The 22,660-nt window shown below is 41.4% G+C and overlaps 1 protein-coding gene across 9 annotated transcripts in view; it reads left to right on the top strand.

The window, feature by feature from the left end:
* The window catches only part of strbp (spermatid perinuclear RNA binding protein), a 157,861-nt gene that overhangs the window by 97,547 nt on the left and 37,654 nt on the right, over positions 1-22,660 (top strand). For 8 of the 9 annotated variants that reach the window (XM_060908929.1, XM_060908925.1, XM_060908924.1 and 5 more), the window contains 6 exons: positions 9,681-9,916; positions 10,072-10,258; positions 12,085-12,229; positions 17,525-17,619; positions 18,065-18,160; positions 19,322-19,433. In XM_060908929.1, the coding sequence (XP_060764912.1) occupies positions 9,681-9,916; positions 10,072-10,258; positions 12,085-12,229; positions 17,525-17,619; positions 18,065-18,160; positions 19,322-19,433 (871 nt within the window). The remainder of the gene's footprint in view (positions 1-9,680; positions 9,917-10,071; positions 10,259-12,084; positions 12,230-17,524; positions 17,620-18,064; positions 18,161-19,321; positions 19,434-22,660) is intronic. The other variant, XM_060908931.1, reaches the window with a different exon arrangement.

Below are 22,660 nucleotides of genomic sequence, written 5' to 3'. Positions count from 1 at the left end.
ATGAAGAATGCACTTTGCCCCTCTCGAAGTCGTCTGACAACGGGCCATTCGGAAGCATGCATCCAACTCAAAGTGGCCAATTGCCATCCCCACATCTCGGAGCTAAGTAAGGGGAAGCAGGGCCAGGGATCACATTCGCTACGTTCACACTGCAAGGCTTAATGCTCAATTCCGATTTTTTTGTGAAATCCGATTTTTTTGTGAGGTCGTTCACATTAACAAATATATGCGACTTGTATGTGATCCTCAGTATGAACGAAAAGCGACCTAAAAGTGTTCCGCATGCGCATTGCAGGATACGACGACGTCACACGCAGTGAGCATGGCCAGTGTTTACGGAAGTAAAACCGCCCGGTTGCGGTATGACTCATCCAATCTAGCTTGAATAGCTGCATCCCCCCAAATGGAAATCAGCTCCCTAACCTCTGCGTCCTTCCATTGAGAAGATTCAGAACCTTCACAGCCCGAAGTGTCCCTCGCATTGATGTCATGCACAGGGGCGCAGATACGTTTTTTGAACTGGGAGGGACAAAAAACTGGGGGGGACAAAGCTGCCAGCAAACCAACCCCAACCCCGATATGCCTGTCAAACTTGTTGTTAGTAACCATAGCAACCAAGCTCGAGCTCGCAACCTGTGCAGTCTGCGCAGCTCAACCAACCGAATATCAGTCTTTGTTTTGTTTTATGTGAGTTGTTGCAACTATGTATACACTGCTGTGCACCTCAATAAACCGAATGGTAATTAGTCTTTTGATTTTTCCGTGAGGTTTGCCTTATGCAAAGAAAGACAGCATAGACGTTTTTTCCTCCCTATAAGTGGGGGGGACCGAGCGAGGTGAATTTAAATCTGGGTGGGACGAGTCCCACCCTCTATCTGCGCCTGTGATTATGCGCCATGTCGTTGTAACTTTTTTGAGAGACCCGCCGCCTACTTCAGCGCAGAATAGTGACGTTTGTGGCTTGTTGATGACGTGTAAGTCGGATGAATGCGACCTGGCGGTTCAGACTGAAGTCGCATATGAAAAGAGCGGATAGGAATCAGAATTAGCACCACATATCCAAACGGCCTGGGTCGGATTTGAAAAAATCGGATCTGTGTCGTTCATATTGTCAATAAAAGATCGGATACAGGTCACATATGGGCGAAAAGATCGGATTTGAGTCACTTCAGCCTGCAGTGTGAACGTAGCCATTGACTGATAGGCAAAACATTTATTTTGTAACAAGGCTACTTCAAATTTGCAGTTTATTGTTAAGCCACTTTATGTAGGCTACTTGTTAATGTTCTCTGACACTCATTATTTAAATTTTTTTCTGCAGTTTTATTATTCATCAGTTCCATTTCCATTAGGCTGCTATGTCTTTATTGTGAATAACTTGGGCCTGTTACCTACTGAAAGATTTTGGATGTTATTTTGTGAATTTGTATAAGCTGCTTGCAATGTTGTTATCCAATGTGTGTGTGTGTGTGTGTGTGTGGGGGGGTGTTCTTAAACCTTGTGTGTGAGGTTAATGGCATAAAACAAGTGCAATGGTGTTTTACATTTGCTCAATGCATTAAATATCCATATCCGTCTAAAATGTATGGTGTCTAATTACATAGTTAACAACACCTATTTGAATGGCACACTAACTAACAAGAAAATTTCTAATTGGCACTACATGGCAAAAAGGTTGCTGACCCCTGGTCTAAAGAAATAACCAGATCTGAGATAAAATCTGCAAATTCAGAAAGAAACTCAGAATATGGCCCCGGGGGCCTGTAAATAATAATAAACGGAATTAACTGGGTAGACTTATTTTTCGAGGCTACATAGATTGAGTATGAAGAACTTCAAATGTATTAAATTTATAGCCAGGTTTTTGTGTTACACCTAGATAATCATTATAAGTAACCGCAACACCTCCTCCTCTGCCAGTTAGAAGAGGCTGGTGTATATAACTGTATCCAGGAGGACTCGCTTCATTTAATGCTATATATTCATTTGGCTTAATCCATGTTTCTGTTAAACACAATACATTAAACTCCTGATCAGTAATGAGTTCATTAACCATTAGTGCTTTAGATGTAAGAGATCTAATATTTAATAGCCCCACCTTTTAGATCAAAGGTGCTGGCAGCAGCTGTACAGTCAGTATGATCTAATTTTATATTGATTAGGTTACTGGAACAAACTCTGTGTATTTCTACCTTTTTGTTGAGCTCAGGGAACAGACACAGTCTCGATGTAGTGGACCCTGAGTGGCGACTCTGTGCAGCTAGCAGACAGTCAGTTTAGCCTGTTTGTCTGCTCCCTGGCCTTGGCGCTGGATTGTCAGAAATTAACTAGGCCTGTTCTGAGACTGAGCTATGCTGCAGGAAATGAGAGCAGCACCTTCCCGAGTGGGATGGATACCGTCCCGCTCTAACAGGCCAGCAGTGCCCTCAAAATTAGCCCAATTATCTATAAAGCCCACACTGTTTTCAGAGCACCACCTGGACAACCAGCAGTTCAGCGACCATAACCTGCTGTAAGATATATTGGGATGGGGCCAGAGCATACTACAGCATCGGACATCACCTTCGCTAATTTAAACACCTCTACAAAGTTACTGTTGGTAACCTCAGACTGACGAAGGCGTATATCATTAGCTCCTGCATGGATAACTATCTTTTGAGAACCTGTGCTTGCCTAGGACCCTAAGATTACTTGCCATGTCCGGTGCCCTGGCTCCCAGTATACACCTGACTAAAGCTGCTGGTGCCCCTAAAGGCCGAGCTAATTTCACGTGCTGTATGATAGTCCCCTATATAACCAGAGCTCTTTCAGGTTTCTCAGCAGGTGCATCACTAAGGAGAGCAAACCTGTTCGACACGTGATGCAGAGGGGAGTGGTGCTCCTGTGGGTGAGCCTCAGCGGTAGCTTTGGCTTTATGCTTATGCTGCCAAGCCATCACCCATTTGCTCTGCTGTAAGGGCTCTAATGCCGGAGTTGGGGGATTACTAACTCCACCTAGGGCATCCAGACTTTTCTCTACAGAAACTACAGTTCTCACGCTCACTGATCTTCTCTAAAGCCTGGACTAGGGATGGCGAAAACTAAAAAAAAATCTTGACCGACCACTGAGCCTCATTAGCCGGTTAAAGTCGGTTAATCTATGAGTTTAACAGGGATGCAAACGGCGCGCCTTTTGGCGGATGCCGCCTTTTTCACGGCTGAATCGTGCAGATCCGATTATTTTTTTGGGGGGGGGGGGCCGTTGGAGTGTCTGAATAATTTAAACGGCATTTGCTTATTTAGTAATTTTAATACAGAATTTACTCTGAAATTATTCAGACACTCCAACACCCCCCCAAAAAAAAAAAATCGTATCTGCACGATTCAGCCGTGAAAAAGTCGGCATCTGCGCCTTTAGTTTGTGTGGAGAGATATGATCTGCAATAACATGCATTTTTGGCTACAGACCGAAACATACTTTCAGAATGCACTGGCCAAGGCAGGACTAAACTCCATGTGCCTTCTAATAATAATTAAAAAAAAAAAAACAGAATAGTAATTTGTAAGCTAAAAAGCCTGTGTCTACACTTTTCTCTCGCCGAGTGGCAGCTGTGTTCAACTGGGGCGGGAGGGCGGGACATGACTGAATGGGTGTTTCTGATTTGTCAGCTGTCTTCAACTGGGGCGGGAGGGTGGGACATGACTGAATGGGTGTTTCTGATTTGTCAGCTGTCGTCCTTACACCGCATGGCATGCCCCAAGCGTTTACAACACAGAATTCCAGGTTCTCCGATCCAAAATCGGCAGCTTCAAAGCGATTTTTTTTTTTTTTTTTTTTTTTTAAACCGACAACCAAAAAAAAATTAACCGGTTGACGTTGATTCGGTCAACCACCGGTCAAACGGTCATCGGTTAACATCCCTAGCCTGGACACGCGCTTCTAGCACTGTAATCTTCTCCGTCAGAGAGCTAATTAATCTGCACTTATCACAAATAAAGCTATCGCTAGCGACAGAGGAAGAATGACTAAACGTTCTGCACTCAGCACACTGAACAGGCTGAAGGTGTGCCATGATGAAAAGATTCATGTACCTTAATTGAAGATCTGTTGATATTAAAGCAGATCCGATATGGATGGCCTCCGCTTGTGGTCTTTACACAGGAGGAGGAAAAAAAAAAAGAAAGCTTCTGGTCTCGGCGTTCTTCCGAAAAAAAAAAAAAAGGAAAAAGCAAAGCGAAAGTGGAAAGTACAAAAAGGAAAGCGACAGTACAATAAAAATGAAGAAGATACTGGAAAATTATTTGTAGAAAAAAGTTAAAGATTAGTAATTAACGCCAACACTCGCGGGAAAAAAGGACTCGTCGCAAACAACTCAGGAACCAGGAAGTGTGTAGCACAGAATGCGCATGCGCAGACCAATCACCAATCCATAGCAGCTTGTTATTCAGTTTGCCTTAAATTACGTTCTATATACAGCAGAGTCTTGTACATTAGGACCCCATACAAGCACTTGTGTGGATACCTTTGTGTGGGGTTTGGGAGTTACCTTGTTCTGATAGATGAGGGGGGTTGGGAACTTTATTGTACCAGGGTGACTTGAATATCCTTTTTTTTTTTTTCTCTTTTATTGACGAGTCCTTTCAGTACTGGAGAATCTCATTCACTAAATTTCAGTATGCCTCATTTTTTTTTTTTTTCTTAAACAAGCTCATGGCTGACCTACACCTTTCAAGCGCATCAGTCTGTTGTGATGTAACCTTTGTAAGCTGGAATGTAAAATCACTAAACCATCCTGTTAAACGTAAAAATGTATTACTTCATCTGGAAAAACAATGTAGGGATAGCTTTTCTTCAGGAGATGCATTTGCGTACTTTTTGATCACTGTCGACTTTGGGAGGATGGATAGGTAATTCATACCATTTCGATTTTCATTCCAAATCCAGAGGGGTAGCGATCCTCATCAATTAAAAAGATCCCATTTGTCATGTCCAAGGTTGAAACCGATTCCTCACGTCGCTACATTGTTGTAGTTGGTAGGCTATACGATACACCAGTCATCCTTGCTAATGTTTATGCACCCAATTGGGACGACAGTTTATTTTTTACAATGCTTTTTGCCCAGCTCCCAAATATGGATACACACCATCTTATCCTTGGCGGGGATATGAATTGTGCTCCATCACCTGTCCTAGACCGCAATTCGCCCAAGACTGACAAAATCCAAAGTTGCTATTACAATCCAATCATTTCTTGATGCGAATGGGATATCTGATGCGTGGCGCTTTAGGAACCCTACATCTAAAAGTTATTCCTTTTTTTCACTGGTCCATGGGACATATTCATGTATAGATTATTTTTATTTTATTTTTTTTTGGATAAGAAACTTCTACCATTTTATAAATAAATGTGAATATTGGGCAATAATCATTTCAGATCATGCTCCTTTATTATTGACCCTACATATACCACCCTCCCACACCAATTACTGCCCTTGGCACCTGAATTCCTTACTGCTCTGATTTTTGAAAAATTTGTTAAATTTATTTCAACTGAAATAACCTTCTTTCTTGAACAAAATCAGACCCCAGGAATGTCTCCCTTGGTGGTGTGGGAGTCAATGAAGGCATATTTGAGGGGACAAATTATATCATATAGTGCACAGCTCAAAAAAAGACAGGCCGCAAGACTCGAGCAATTAACAAATGATATTTTGTGTCTTGATGCAACACTTGCACTTGCCCCATCTAACGACTTACTCAAACAACGATTAGTCCTTCAAACCGAGCTTGATCTCTTACTAACCAGACGTGCTGAGAATCTCATTAATATAAAACAAAGTAGGACATATGAATTTGGTGAAAAGACTGGGAAAATCCTTGCTCATCAACTCCATCAGAAAACCGTGGACAGAACTACCGGTATAGCTGAGATAACTGACGAGTCAGGCGCCAAGCGCACGGGTCATTCGGAAATTCATTTGTTTTTACAAATTTTACTAAAAATTGCATACTACAGAATCTCTTGGGAAAGACTCTGTTTGATTAATTTTTTGTAAAACTAGATATCCCCACAATTGATAATGATATTGCTGCTGGTTTAGAAGAGACATTTTCAATAGCGGAGCTTAAAAATGCCATTAATTTCATGCAAAATGGAAAAACTCCAGGACCTGATGGGTTTCCAAGTGAATTTTTTTTTTAAGAAATTCTCCAATCAACTTGCCCCTATTTTGCTCTCTGTATTTGAGGAATCATTAATTATTGGCTCTCTTCCTCCAGCTATGTGACAGGCGGTTATTTCACTTTTCCTGAAAAAACAGAAAAAAACCTTTAGAATGCAATGCGTATCGCCCCATTTCACTTTTATATGTAGACAGTAAAATTCTTTCCAAAATGTTGGCTAGCCGCTTAGAAGTTGTTCTACCATCAGTTATATCGGATGATCAAACAGGCTTTATTAAAGGTCGCCACTCCTTTTTCAATATACGACACCTTTATAATATCCTCTATGATCCCACTCCGCCCGATATCCCAGAAATATTATCGCTTGATGCTGAGAAGGCATTCGATCGGGTGGAGTGGGATTATCTTTTTTTTTTAATACCCTTAAACAGTTCGGTTTTGGTTCGGGATTTGTCTCCTGGATAAAAATGCTTTATTCCTCCCCGTTGGCGGCTGTCTGAACAAACAACAATCTCTCCCCCTATTTTTCACTCTGTCGTGGTACTAGGCAGGGCTGCCCCCTGTCGCCCCCATTATTCGCTATTGCAGTTGAACCATTGGCGATTTCACTGCGTGGTGAAGCTGACATTAAGGGAATACAGAGAAATGGATTAGAGAATAAAGCATCCCTTTACGCCGATATGCTATTATACCTATCTGACCCCTTAATTAGTCTACGAAAAGCACTTATGGCCCTTTTCCACTACCCTTTTTCAGCTCGCTTCAGCTCACTTCAGCCCGACACGGCTCGCGTTTCGACTACCAAAAACCAGCACGACTCAGCTCGCTTCAGCCCTGCTTAGCCCCTAAAACTCGCACGGTTTTGGAGTGGGGCTGAAGCGAGCCAAAGCGAGCCGAGTGAGGCTGGGGGCGTGAGCAGACACTCCCCTGTGCACTGATTGGTGAGGAGGAGTGTCCTCACATGCCCACACACGCCCCGCGAGCGCGCTGGGATCTGTAAACACCGCAAACCCGGAAGGAGAAGAATTACGAGAATTTCTGAAGCCTTATGCGCCTCGCCTCATCTATACGCTCTTGCCAGTATTTGTCCGCGTTGTCGGTGACAACAAGCCACAGCACCAAGACCAGCAACACTAACGACTCCATGTCCTCCATGTTTATTGTTTACTATTCGGGTCGTGAGACTACCGCTTAAAAGATCACTGATGTCACTGTTTGCGCTGCTTAACAACATCACCTGACGTCCACCCACTTTCGCTAACTCCACCCAATGTGTCCACCCACTTCCAGCCAGCACGGTTCAGCGCGGTTGTAGTCGAAATGCAACTCCAACAGCCCCGCTCAGCCCGACTCAGCACGGCACGGCTCAGCCCGACTCAGCCGTGTTTGTAGTGGAAAAGCGGCATTAGTTTACTAGAAGACTTCGGCAAAATATCAGGCTATAAAGTTAATTTACAAAAGAGTGAGATCATGCCAGTCAATACTGCAGCCAAACTAATTAAAATGTAATTTATTCCTCCTTAAAGTAAGGATACATAAATTTAAGCACTTGGGCATTTGGATTACACACAAATTTAAGGATTTTTTGAGGCTAACTTCCCCTCCATTGCTCTTTCGCCTGAAACAAGATTTGGAACGCTGGAGCTTACTACCTTTATCACTAGGAGGGAGAATCAATACAATCAAAGTGAACGTACTGCCAAAATTTTTATATGCATTTCAGTGTATTCCAGTTTTGTTTTGTTTTTTTAACCAAAACTTTTTTTTTTTTGTCGTCCATAGATAAATTTAATATCTGGATTTATTTGGAATAATAAAAACCCTCGAATACGCAAAAGTATCTTACAGCAGCACCGCCTACATGGCGGACTTATCACTCCCTAATTTTCAATTTTATTATTGGGCTGCTAACATTAGGATTATGTTGTATTGGAAGGAACCTTTAATCCATGATGCAACTCTGAAATGGTTACAACTGGAAAACCTATCTTGCGACCTCACTTCCTTGTATGCCCTGATCTGCTCAAAACTTCCATTATCTGAACCTTTGTCGAGGTACACTTTAAATCCCATCGTGAAGCATTCTCTTAAGATATGGATACAGTTTAGACGCTCCTTCTTACTTAATGACTTTTCTATTTACGCTCCCATAGTGAGATCATATGTTCACACCATCAATTATAGATGGAGCTTTTGATGTCTGGGTCAGAGGAGGGATATCCACAGTAAGGGATCTATTTATCGAGAATACTTTCATGTCCTTTGACCAGATAATGCTAAAAGTTTAACATTCCCCGCTCTCATTTTTTCGGTTCCTGAAGCTCCGTAATTTTATGTCCGCATCCTTTACATGTTTTTCAACAATCCCACCCAGCTGTCTTTTGGACTCCATTCTGAGACTCATGCCATGTTCTAAAGGGATAATTGGGGTGGTATATTCCTGGTTAAACTCACATAATTTGGAACCTTTGCCTCTGTTAAGGAATCAGTGGGAGGAAGATTTAGGTGCTCGGATTGCAGATGGAGTTTGGAAGACAGCTCTAGATAGGATACATTCCTCTTCGATTTGTTCACGACATGGAATCATCCAGTTTAAGGTTTTTCATCGACTGGTCAAAAGTAAAGCTAGCCAAGTTTACACCTAATATCGACCCCTTATGCGACCGATGCAGGCAAACAGCCACCCTCTCACATATCTTTTGGTTTTGTCCAAAGCTAAATAATTTCTGGCAGTTAATATTTAAAACCTTCTCAGATGTTTTAAAAGTACACATGGAACCTTCTGCCATTATTGCAGTATTTGGAGCAACTCCACAGGATATAAATCTTAGTCGGCAGGCGAAAAGTATGATCACTTTTTCAACTCTCTTAGCTAGACGACTTATATTGTTTAAATGGAAGGAAACGCTCCCTCCCACCTTTAGTCTATGGGTTAAAGATCTTATGCACCATATGGCATTGGAGAAAATTCGTTACACCACCAGAGGGTGTGCTCAGAAATTTTATGCTATATGGCAGCCATTTTTGACTTACACTGAGAGGGTTGATGCCGCTGTCGTGGCTTTCTAGTGCTGACCCAGTAACACCTATAGCTTACTTGTTTGCAACTTACTTATTAAGTTCTACCTTATTGTATTTCTATCTTTTCTTACCACCACTCATTTATATATTTACTTGTTTCTTCATTTACTTTTGATTTCATTCAAACTGAGTTTTGAAGATTTGTGGTGTAGAGAGAGGACACACAATGGGTGGAAAAGTCAAAAGACTGAAGGAGAGGGGCTAATTGTGGGCCAGAGACAGAGAGAAAGTGGAGAGGGAGCAATAAGGTTCAACGCCTTATTAAAAAATGGATCGTTGCTGAAATTGATTTTGTAGCTGTAAGAATTAGGCTTGGGCATAAGTGTACTCTTAAGATGCTGCAATCATCAGTCCTGTATGATCACTCTGTTTATTATAACTCCATCCAGAGTAAAAACCCAAGTGATTTGTTCTCTTTCTCCTCCTCTTCTCTTAGAGGTCTAGCCGCTCCTTTGGAAACGATGACCGCCACGTCATGGCGAAACACTCCACCATCTACCCGTCCTCTGAGACACTGGAAGCTGTGCAGAGCCTTGTCTCCACTGTTGAGTGCGCTCTGAAACACGTCTCCGATTGGATGGACCAGTCGCAGGCTGAGCAGCCGAATCAGTCCAGTGGGCAGGAGGAGGAGACCGAGGCCAGTGCTGATGAATCAGCAGAGGAAAGCACCAAGTGAGTGACTTCACTCCGCTCTCATTCACTCTACAGAGAGAGACAGAGAGAAACACTACAGTCAATAAAGGTTGTGGAGTTTAATCTCGCGCTCTCTCTCTCTCTCTCTCTCTCTCTCTCTCTCTCTCTCTCTCTCTCTCTGTGTGTGTGGGCAGTAGTAGTAGTAGCAGCAGTAGTGGGGGTGATGGCAAGGTGCTGTGTGGGGTGATGCGGATCGGTCTGGTGGCTAAAGGACTGCTCATTAAAGATGACATGGACCTGGAGCTGGTGCTCATGTGTCGGGAGAAACCCACAGACCCACTGCTGCGCGCCGTCTGTGATAACCTCCCTCTGCAGATAGAGGTACACACAGTCACTCCTCATGTCTGTCTCTTTTTTTTTTTTTTCTCTGTCTCTCGTTTTGTCCCTTTTTGTTTTTTCCTCACATTTGAATTGAGATTTTTCTTATTCATACGCAAATTAGACATGATGCTACAAAGCAATGAATCTAAACGATTGTCTCGACTCATTCCTGCGGTGATAGTATGGTGCATGTAGTCTGATGTTTCTTTAGTTCCCCACTCATAATTTAAATTCCTGCAAAATGAAAGAAAAATGTCAAACTGTGATATCATCTGATCCTGTTGTACATGATTTACGCATAGAGATGTTCTGTTCAAAGAAGCTCGGGAGGAAGTGCCAGAGATTGCTGGTGTTTTCTGGCATGTGTATGTACGTAGTACAGTTAGAGAACAGCGCTTGCACAAAGTTGAGTGTGTAACATATTAATCAAAAACAGACTTGGTTTTTCAGACTTTTTCAACTAACTAGCTTAGAAATGATACTATGGCTTCTTATTGGAATTAAAAATCCAAACCTCTGAACAGGCCACATCAACCAAGAGACAAACCACAAGCGTGGCAGAACTACAATTATACACAAATATATTTATACACTGACTGAGTTGTTAGATATTGAATATTTGCCAATTCTAGTCTTGTGAGGAATATTGTGTGTGTGTGTGTGTGTGTGTGTGAGGAAGAGAGACAGACAGGGCAGCAACACTGGCACTAACAAGCTCTGTCTATTTATATTCATCATATGTAGTTAATCTGATCTGCCAGCCACAAGCTTCCCTTAATTAGACAGCTAACCCTGCAGGGCAGGAGGCCATGAGCCCTGATCACCTACTCAATACACACACACACACACACACACACACACACACACACACACACACACACCCTGTAGACGCACACTCCTACTGCATGCACATACACATGTGCGCACATTACACACTTGCACTACACCTTATGCGCGCACAAGCGCTGCAGACAGGCACACGCGGGCACACTCGTACTGCAGACACACACACTATAGATCTTATTAACGGAGAGTGATTAGTCGATAGGATGCTCATAATGTAATAAATCAATTTTTAATGGAACGGCAGCCTCCTACAGTCTACTGTTACCTTTCTATACTTCTCTTAGTCTCTCTCATTTTCTCTTGCTCATTTATTCTCTTGCTCACTTTTTCTTTGTCTCATTTTCTTTTTCCATCACACCTTCATTTTCTCCTTTTTTAATTTTATGTCTCTCAGTTGTTTTTGTCTCTCCTTCTCTCACTCTTGTGTTCCCTCTCTGTCTCTCAGTAAATCCCTCTGCCCTTGAGTTCTGAAGCTGCATGTGTATCTTGTCTATCATTATTAAAACACACACACACAATGGCTTGAGGAAGGGCTTATTCTCTCATTCAAATCAAAAGAGCAGTGCAGGTTAGAGCTGTGCGTGTCTGGAATATGATTCGGAGGTTTTATGTTCTGTAGGTCAGTGGGACTTAAATTCCTGTAAAATGTATTCAAATTTTAAATACTTTTAAAGCTTTAATATTCCAACACATTTGAATATCAATGAGCTTGTAATGTTCGATAATGTTCTACCAGCACAGAACGAATATTAGCAGTTAAGATTTAATCACAATTGTCTTCAACTTTTGTTCTGTTTCTGATTTTTAAACTCACAAAAATTGTTTTTTAAAGCTATAAATTTAGTTGTAAAAATATGAGAGTTGCAAGACTCATTCAGGGAAAAGCTCTCGGAATTTTGTTAAGTGGGGAAGTGTAATGTGATCTTTCATGTTTGGATATTTTGTCTTTGACCCTGTGACCTTTTGACCTTTTCTGACAGAAACTAACAGAAGAGAAGTACGAGGTTGAATGCAGTATCCCTGAGGCGGCCATTTTGATTCGCAGTACAGGAGAGCTCAAACTCACACTGAAGGTCGCCCTCACCTCTCCACAAATCAGAGAGGATGGCGAGACAGGAGAGCAAGGTACCCCTTTGCGTGTGTGTCGGGGGTGTGTGTGTGTGTATGTGTGAGAGAACACTTGGTGATTAACAAAAAGGAAAGCTCAGTGGGTGCACATTTGGTTTTTAGAAGGATGCTTTCATTATACTCCGACACCCTCCACACACCACCCACCCAATTGGCCCAAAACACTCTCAAAGGACAGAGTTAAGAGGAAATCCTTGACTTTACTACATATTTGTCTATGTTGTCCCGCTGTGTGTCTTATTCTCTTCTCCTTTTTCATGTCTCTACCTCCTCTGTTCTCATTCCCCCTTCCTGTATCTGTATCTTTGTTTTGTCTCTGTATCTCTCCTCCTCTGTCTCTCCCTTTTTGTTTTGTCTCTCTATATCTCTTGTATTATCTTTCTTTCTCTGTATCTCTTTCTCAGTTTGTAGCTCCTTCTGTCTCTAAGTCAGAGGCGCTCTCTCAGATTCGAGGATGGAGATTGGGATAGGAAGTGAAGCAGTGTGTATCCGCATTTAGAGATCAATACTTCCACTGCTTAGTTACATCCATCTTTCTGTGCATGAGAGAGAGAGAGAGCTATACATCACCACTCATATTTCTCACTTGGGTCAAAGACCTTGTCCCCATGAGGAACAGCTCAGTCTCTGAGCTACTGTCTCTATAAAACCCGTCTCTCTCTCTCTCTCTCTCTCTCTCTCTCTCTCTCTCTCTCTCTCATGCACACACACAGCGTGAGAGATGGGTAGACTGAGCTTCCCACACACTCTGAGTGATGTCTGCTCCTACTGGAGATATATTAAAGGCCACCTGAAGTCCACTGATCCGTGATCCACGTACTAAATCTGCCAGCTAACAGGAAGTGCAGGTGTAATTGATTTTCCTGATAGTGTGTGTCCAACATCGAGCCCAAGTGGAACAGCCACATTTACCCAAGATCATTCAGCAAATTCAGAATCCCATCAGTTTTCTTTAGTCCTGAATAAAAAGCGTTTAATTCTGATGGAGTTCAGCAGCTCAGGCCGTGATGCGTCTTAACTAGAATACTACATTCAAACCAAACACTGCAAGAGAGTCAAAATTCACTCTCGCCACCCCACTAGCGACGGTGGGAATAGTTTGTCGAGTGGAGACTCTGTAATGTAGATGAAATGGGCAGCTGCAAGTTTTTTCGGAATGCTTCATCGAGCAAACTTTTTATTTAAAAGGGCCGCAAAGCAAAGATACGTCAAGCAGTACCTTATAGCTTAATAAAAATGCAATAATTTAAATAACTAAAATAATTTTAAAAATGGGTTAATACCATGAGTGCTTTCATTTTAACATATTCAGCATGCACCTCTCGTCTCATAATACCTCCCGTTCAACAATCGTTCAAGTCACATGTAACTACATAAGAAAAGAAGAATAACAACTTTATTCATCACACGCTTGTGAAATTCTTCTCTGCATTTAACCCATCTGAAGCAGTGAACACACACACATGTGAGCAATGAGCACACACACACCCAGAGCAGTGGGCAGCCATGCTAACAGCACCCGGGGAGCAGTTGGAGTTAGGTGCCTCGCTCAAGGGCACCTCAGCCCACACACTTTCATTCTGTGGTGTTAGCATGTAATTTCCCTTCTGTTTTCACAGAAGATGATATTATGCACTTCAGCTCATTTGAAACACCTACAGTTTCTGAACCCTTGGTTCATATTACTTTTTTATGCCTCCGCCACCTTAAGGTGCAGGAGGCATTATGTTTTCGGGTTGTCCGTGCGTGCGTCCGTCCCGAAACCTTGTGAACACGATATCTCAAAGGCTAATGAAAGGAATTTCACCAAACTTTCACCATTTCTGTGCTTTGGGACAAACATGAACTGATTTAGATTTTGAGGTTAAAAGGTCTAAGGTCAAGGTCACTGTGCGGTCAAATGTCTGTCCGAAAACCTTGTGAACATAATATCTCCAAGGCAAATGAAAGGAATTTCACCAAACTTTCACCATTTGTGCATTTGGGGACAAACATGAACTGATTAGATTTTGAGGTTAAAAGGTCACAGGTCAAGATTACTGTGAGGTCAAATGTCCATCCCCAAATCACAACTTAAGGCGTGTAGTCTACCAGGCGGAGGCATCCCCATCGACGCCGTTGGCGTCGAGTTCTATCTACTTTTAAAATAAATTAAATGTATGTCTCCGTATGCAAACAGGGACATATCATAAATAATGGAGAAACCCGCCACTCCAATTATCAGTTTCTCCTCCATGATTGGGTACTTAGGAACAGTTTGAATGGAACCAAAATCTACACGACTGGGTTCTCTAGTATTCTTTAGAACGGAGCACTTCTAAATTCTGATTGGTTGCTGCTGAATCACATCATAGCTCATTACCATAAAGTTTCCTGGACTTCAACTTTATTCTGATGCCCCCACTGTCCAAGATGTGCTGCCAACAGTCCTGCCGCCGAGAGACTCTGATTCTCATAGAAAATAAATGACTTCTGGTAATTTTGACACTCTCGCCATGTTTGGTATGAATGTAGGGTAATAATCATATTGTTTCAGAGTAAATAATTTGATGTCTTTTGATGATTTGATAAAAAAAAATATGACTTGCATAAAAGATGTACCAGAGAGGTTCTTTATGAAGAGACCACATAAAAGAGAAACAGAAAGTGGAGCAATGTTCATCCAGAGACTGACTGAATAGGTGAGAGTGAGACAGAAACGGACAGATGGAGAGAGTTGTGGAGACGGACAGACACAGAAAGGTAGAGGGATGGAGTTGGAGACATGAGTGAGGCAGGCAGGGATGGAGAAAAAGACAGACGGAATGAGAGCAAGGTGGCTTGAGAAAGGAGTTGATGTGGAAATTGAGACAGAAATGGAATGAGAGAGTAGGACGGACACAGATGGAGAGACAGTAAGACAGTATAAGACGAGCACATGGAGCGAGAGAGAGACGGTCACCTCTCTCAATCGAAAGTTGGTGTGTGAGAGAGAGACTGAGTATGAGAAACTGAGAAATGTGATACCTGGCAGAGTGATGGACCAAGAAATTGAGAGCAAGACACCGAAATTTGGGGGGGGGGGATAGATAGACAGACAGACAGACAGACAGACAGACTGGTTGAGAGAGGTGAACGAGATGGAGACATGCGGAGAGATACTGAAAAAAGTTAGCGATACAGACAGAAGGGAGTGGTAAAAGAGGTGGAGAGGGGCAGAGAGAGACAGACACGGGGAGAGAGAAATGTTGAGATGCACAGTGAGACAGATAGAGGGTTTCTCTGAGAGGCTTTAGTTAAGCAGGTCTCAGCTGTGCTGCTCTGATTAAATCCCATGCAGGAATAGAGAAGAACGCTCTCATTATCAGTGCCTGATCTCCATGTAGAGCACTGTGATTAATCCCCTGCACTCGTTTTTCGCCCTCTCCATCAATCTCTTACAGATTTAGCTTTTTTCTTTTGTTTTTTTTTTTCTTTATTGCGTGCATTGCATATGTGCCGTTCAACACAGCATCCTCAGAGAGCTCGGTAATGAGTCACCAGTGAACTCTAAAAAAGTGTGTGTGTGTGTGTGTGTGTTTGTTTTTGTTTCTCTCTTACAGATGTAACTGTTCTAACATTGCCCACTGCATGTGAACATTTTACTCCACTGTAGATCGGAGCAGTCCGGCACTGATTCGCTAAAGGTCTTGGCACGCGCAGATCTCCTTTGATCTGAGCCTGATGTTATGCTCCATCATCAGGCCACGCCCACTCTCTACTGACTGCTTAGTTTCATACAGAAACTCAGCATGGTCATGCTAAGACCTGTTAGCAAATCCCGCCCACTTCCCTGCCCCAGTTTCCAGCCAGCCAATGAGATGGCACTGAATTGACTGATCCTAAGCCTGGTTTTATTTTCTGGCTCTTCGTGGTTACTTTGGTCTTTCAGTAACTTGTTGGAGTTAATCTTTTGGTTTGAGTTGATTTGCTACTTTCTTCATACAAACAGATGCTCTTTTAATCCGCAGATTTTTTTGTTGTATGATGGTGTACGAAGTCGTAGCATCAGTTGTCCAAATGTAGCTGCATTTTTCTTTTGGTGTATAAAACCATTGTGCTTTTTAGCATTATTCAACCAACTTTGCAAACTTTTTTTCACCTCAAGTAGCAAAGGATGGCAAGTAGCAAATTATAATAAATTCATTATTGGGGAAGTAAAAGCTTCAGTGTGCTCTTCTGATTGTTTGGAAATCGAGCAGACGAGACTAAAAAGTGGTAGCTAACATAATGAAAGATTTAACTGTATTATGTAACCTAAGAGAATTATGTGAATACTTGATTAACCTTTTCATCGATCAACGTTTTGCCTATGAACTGTAAGGTCCTCTTGTCCTGTTACACAAAAAGCATTTTAATTTTCTCTTGATACGTTTACCTGCAAGACTGATGATTGTTAGTGATTGCAGAGAGTTTAATGATTTGATTTTTTTGTGCTGGTATTATTCCGTTTTCATCACCGTTTTCTCACATCTGTGTGTTCCTGTTAAAAGTCTGTTATCTGTGCACGGTGCTTAATCCAAGGATTAAGAGGAATAAAGACCAGTGAAGGAACTGATGTTTATAGCTGCTTTAATATGATAACAGGAACTAACTCATGTATTGGCGTACCTACTGACTGTTACAAAGTGGTGACACTGGAGACTCCTTCAGTAAATGTTAAATAAATCCCTCCTAATAGAGAGAAACTCTCAATATCAAAGATGAAATGCTTTTTCTTTGTTACACAACACTGCATTTTTAATCAGGCCACCATATAATTCTGTGATTAACAGCTGTTCCTTTGGAAATGATAACGCATTAGAACAAGCTTGTTAGCGTCAACCTGTGACGTGTTGGTCATAAACACTTAGATTAATGCTGCTATAGGAAATTAATCAACACCTTTTTATGTTAGAGTTTAACCATGATGTAGTATAATTATTAAAATCAGCACCTTCCCTCTTCCTTGGCTGATGTTATTGTTCAGTGAAGACTGTAATGCTGCCAAATTAGATGTGAGACGTTAGATAATACAGCTCTGGGTTTTTTTTTTAACAAAAGTTTGACCCAGATAGCAATAGTAACTGAAAGTAACCGAGTGAGGGGTGTGGCTTAAGATCAGTCAGTTCTCATCTCATTCGGATGCACTGGACTTTGGTCACTCGGCATCACCCCCCCCACCACCACTGCTGAACCTTAACAGAGCCATCATGTGTGTATGCATATACATGTGTGCGAGTGTGTATGCGTGTGATTTTTTTTGATTTTTTGTCCCGTTCTTCTCGCCGATAGAGAGCGTTGTTGAGGCGAGCGAGCCGTCGGACCTGCTGGATAGACAGAGGTGCCTGGTGGCGCTGGCCTCTCTGCGACATACTAAATGGTTCCAGGTTGGCGCTCTCTTTCTCTCATTGTTATTGTAGCCTTATGACATCACTTTAAAAGAAAAAAATGTAATGACAAAGTTCTGTTATAATCGTAAGGCTACAAAAGCAATTGTTAGACACTTCTTTTTTTTTTTTTTTTTTTTTTTTTTTGGGCCTTGTTTGTTTTTTTGTAACCTGCTTGTTTGTCATTAAAAAATGTCAAGTGCTTTTACCTGGACTCCCCTCCTACTCCCCCGTCTCTCTCCTCACCTGAACCCATAACATGCTGGACCTCTGATCACACAGAGATCCATGTTGTCATATATATACACACACACACACACACACACACACACACACACACACAAAAAAAAAACTGAGAGCAGAGTAAGCTTGAAGTTACAGGTTGTGTTGGCGTCACGTGCCATTAGCGTCGCTAGCTCATGACGATACACCTGTATTTCCTCAGGCAAGAGTAAACGGCTTAAAATCAGGAGTGATCGTTTTACGGATTCTGAGGGACATGTGCAACCGAGTGCCAGCCTGGGAACCTCTCAAAGGATGGGTGAGTGTCAGCACTTTCATTAACAGAGATTACTTATTTACAATTTTTTAAATTTAATTTAATGGAAAGTTTTAATAATAATTATTAACACAATGTCATTTGATTTTTTTTTTTTTTTTTTTTTTTAATATCTAATAGTTTAATTTCTTTCGTACATTTTCCAGTGGATCAAAGTTTGAGCTTTTATTAGGGCTGAGTTAAAATTAATCATAGTTTAATATTAAATGATCACACTTTTTGGCTTCCTTAGCTTAACAGCTAATGCTACATATATTTATTTTTATTGACTGAAGTTCATATACTTGTTGGTTCACAAAGTTTATTATATGAATATATATAGTACTGTGCAAAAGTCTTGGCCCCTTATTTTTTTCATACAAACTTTGTTATAAAATTTATATTTTATGACTTCTACGTTGAGTCAGTGCAGAAACATTTTAGAGTTCCAAACATTCATTTTCCAGTACAAAATTAAACATTACAGGGAAAAAAATTGCATCTGAGCAGCATATTCCATAAGAGAGCACTTTTCAGATTAAAAAAGAAAACATAATGAAGGCTCCTGGGTTTTGGTGCAAATTGAAATGAGTGTGACAGTCAGTGTCCAGAAGAACTGTGGCTGGTTCTGCAAGACGCTCAGTAAAACCTACAGCTCATTTCCGCATAAAACTGACCTCACTGGACCTGAGACTTTTTTTTTTCTTTTTTTTTTTTTTAATATAAATATAAAGCAAAGGGTGGTCTCGCACCAAATATTGACTTTGTATATTTATTATGGCTTACTGTTTATAGTATTTTTTTTTTTTTTTTTTAATGTTGAAGCATTCATATTTTTAAGCCATTTTTAGTCTACAGCATTTCTTTACATGTGCATCACTCTTTTGCACAGCACTGTAGATCACTTTATATGTAAACATTTCCGGTTCCAAAAAAAAAACCTAATGTTTTCTCCGATATCTGATCCACTGATTTAAAGTTTTTAATAAAAAATAACAAGGAGAGAAAATGGTAATTTATTCTTATTGACAGTAAAGATGTGCAGACTTTTGCGCTCAGTTGTTGGCTAAATAATTATAACACACAATTGTGCTCACCCTGACTTTTCACACTTTTTGATACTGGTGAAATGTTACTGAGACCCCCCCCCCTTTCTGCTGTTAGCCGCTGGAGCTGCTGTGTGAGAAGGCCATTGCAACGTGTAACCGGCCGTTGGGAGCAGGAGAGGCTCTGCGCAGGGTCATGGAGTGTCTCGCCTCCGGGATCCTGCTCCCAGGTAAACACTGCTCTGCTGTATAAAGAGACAAAACCGCACAGGGAGTGTATGGTTACTTATATTGTGCTATTTAGCGAGTGCTAAATTTCATTCCTCTGTTTTACAGTCCTGTAATAACCTCAACCCTGCTCTGTTCACGGCTACTTGCCCTCAACAAATCACCAAAAAAAGCTAGTAAGAGAGGATGCTGAAAGGAAAACGACAATTATTAACAGCTTGTCATAATCCTCTTCAGGCATACTATAAATGCCTGGGAGAACGCATCAATTTAAAAAGTAAATAGTGTGTAAAGCTTTGATTTGACTCATGGTTGTGAGGGTTAATGCAACCTGGTTTTCTCTGACCAGTTTATCTGCATTCCTCGCATGCTTTTATGTGGTTATAATTAATTAATAGTGAAAGATGCACATGTTAATATTTAATGAGCTCTACATGAGTGGAGCTAGCCTAGGATCTTCTCTGACCTTGTTTGGCTGAGCAGGAAGTGATGTAGTTTCCTGTAGCTGAAGGGTAAAGGGATGGGCAGCTGTGTCGGGGGCAGAGAAGCTGGTACAGGTCTCGAGGGTCAAGTATTGGAGCCTAATGTAAAAGATGGCGAAGATTTGTTGTACACGTGGTGAGTCTGTGTGTTAATGAAACATGGTCATGTTATCGTTATTACTGTTATTAAAGAGTAATAAGAGTCATAATTAAGGGTCACTTTTTTGGCAAATGACCCAGATGGACATTATGAATTTTCTGCAAGCTCAAGAGATTACATTCCAGATTTGTCTACTGTCACATTTGAACAATTTTTTTTTTTTGTCTGTAACATACGCATGTGTAACAGAAGTGGCTAAAAACCTCCAAAGGAATATTACATTGCACTGAATTATTTTTTAAATCTGTGTTGTACAAAAATAATCCATTCCAGAATTGTGTGATGCAAAGCAGGGAACTCAGCGCATGATTTAGCGTAGAGCATGCAGAATCATCTAACGAATAGCTAATGTACATCCGGAGGATTTTAAAATTGTCACATCAGAACGACAACATCCCTGTCTGTCAGTTCAAGTCACGTCTAACTCTAAAATATTCAACAGTTTTATACACAGTGAGGTTAAACTGTGACAAGCTCTGTCTCTCTTTCCACCGTCGTCGTGATTTGTCGTCATGAGTTGCGTCTCAAATCAAAACTCAGTTCAATAGTGTTTACTAATCTAGAAGGCAGGTGCACAAAATGGAGTTGTCTGTAGGTGTGAAGGCCGCATGAAGGGTTTTCAAACGTTAACTGTAACAGGAAAACTTAAACTATACTCACCAGCCACTTTATTAGGAACACCTATCCGCTACACCTGCTGTTTTAAGCAGTTATCTAATCAGCCAATCTCTTGATGCATAAAATGATGCAGATACAAATTAAGAGCTTCAGTTAATGTTCACTTCAAACATCACAGTGGGGAAAAATTGTGATCTCAAAGTGTGACTTTCTTTCACTGTGGCATGGGTGTTGGTTTGACCCAGATGGACTGCTGGTTTGAGTATTTTAGAAACTGCTGATCTCCTGGGGTTTTCACACACAACCGTCTCTAGAGTTTACACAGAATGGTGCCAAAAACCTTGAGTGAGTAAGCGACAGTTCTGTGTGTGGAAACAAACACCTTGTTGATGAGAGAGGTCGGAGGAAAATGGCCAGATTGATTCGAGCTTTTTTTGCCAGGAAGGATATAGTAACTCCTCACTCTTTTTTATAACTGTGGTGAGCAGAAAAGCATCTCTGCATGCAACAGGAGAACACCACATTGGGTTCCACTCCTGCAGCCAAGAACAGGGATCTTCGAATCAAGAATAAGATCTTATTAAAGGGCTGATGACACGAACATGACTCTATGCAATTTCTTAAATAAACTATACATCATGGCAAACATGTTAGATTTCTGTTATAATTACGTGAAAAGAAGCTGTTGTTACGCGAATATCCAACTTTTAATTGCACAGCGCAAGAAAACTGGGTCCGTGGCTCGTGGCCATGTTGTGACGTCAGCGGAAGAACACGCTGCGGTTCACTGGCTGTTCTACTCAATGGAAATGGCGCATGAAAACGCTGGTGAACTCTCTGGTGCTAGCTCTTCCTCTTCTGGGAGTCTAGAATTGTGTTGATCTCTTCCGAATAGAATCTATGATAGCCTACCCTCTTTACCCTTTGCCTCTCGTTGCTAGGCGGCAGTTACATGAAAGCCGCAAGCTTTCACAAGCAAATACATGACTGATATCACGCCGACTTTATGATTACATTTATGATTATCATGTAGAATCTATAGCTCTACGTACCTTTTATCTTATGTCGTTTCACAACACATGTTCTGACAGGAGGACTGTCTTTGGATCCGGCATAGCTACTAGTAGACCCCCTCCGGAATACTGGCAGTGTTGCCAGATTGGGAGGTTTCCCACCCAGTTGGGTGGTTTCAAGTGCATTTTGCTGGGTTTTGAACATATTTTGGGCTGGAAAACTTCAGCAGTATCTGGCAACAGATACTGCTGAAGTTTTCCAGCCCAAAATATGTTCAAAACCCACCAAAATGCACTTGAAACTGCCCAACTGGGCGGGAAACCTCCCAATCTGGCAACACTGTGTAGGCACTGCTGATGGTACTGTAGTAACACACGTTTGTGCTGAACTGAACACCCAAGAGATTCTTTTAAGCTGGGAAGGGTGTCAAAACAATCCAAATCGAAGCGTTCAGAGCACAGGACGGATGCTGGTGAGGGCTCCCACTTGTCACGAGCGCGCCTGACTTGCTTCACCCACTTTGCATGCAGCTCGGGATCTCTGGGAAACTTGAATAAACTTACCCCATCCTTGTGGGTTTTGGAGCAAAAGCCGGCAACAACGCGAAGGCATAATAACATTTTTTTATATATATATATATATATATATATATATATATATATATATATATATATATATATTAGTCAGGCTGTCTGTTGTTGCCCAAATGAGGATGGGTTCCCTTTTGAGTCTGGTTCCTTTCGAGGTTTCTTCCTCATGTCGTCTGAGGGAGTTTTTCCTTGCCACCGTTGCCACAGGCTTCATCATTGGGGATAGATTAGGGATAAAATTAGCCCATGTTTTAAGTCGTTCAAATTCTGTAAAGCTGCTTTGCGACAATGTTTATTGTTAAAAGCGCGATACAGATAAACTTGATTTTATATATATATATATATATATATATATATATATATAT

This window comes from Neoarius graeffei, chromosome 25 (assembly GCF_027579695.1).
Source record: "Neoarius graeffei isolate fNeoGra1 chromosome 25, fNeoGra1.pri, whole genome shotgun sequence".
Classification (NCBI taxonomy): domain Eukaryota; kingdom Metazoa; phylum Chordata; class Actinopteri; order Siluriformes; family Ariidae; genus Neoarius; species Neoarius graeffei.
The sequence above is the reverse complement of the archived record's forward strand: the minus strand, read 5'-3'. Positions and strand labels throughout refer to the sequence as shown.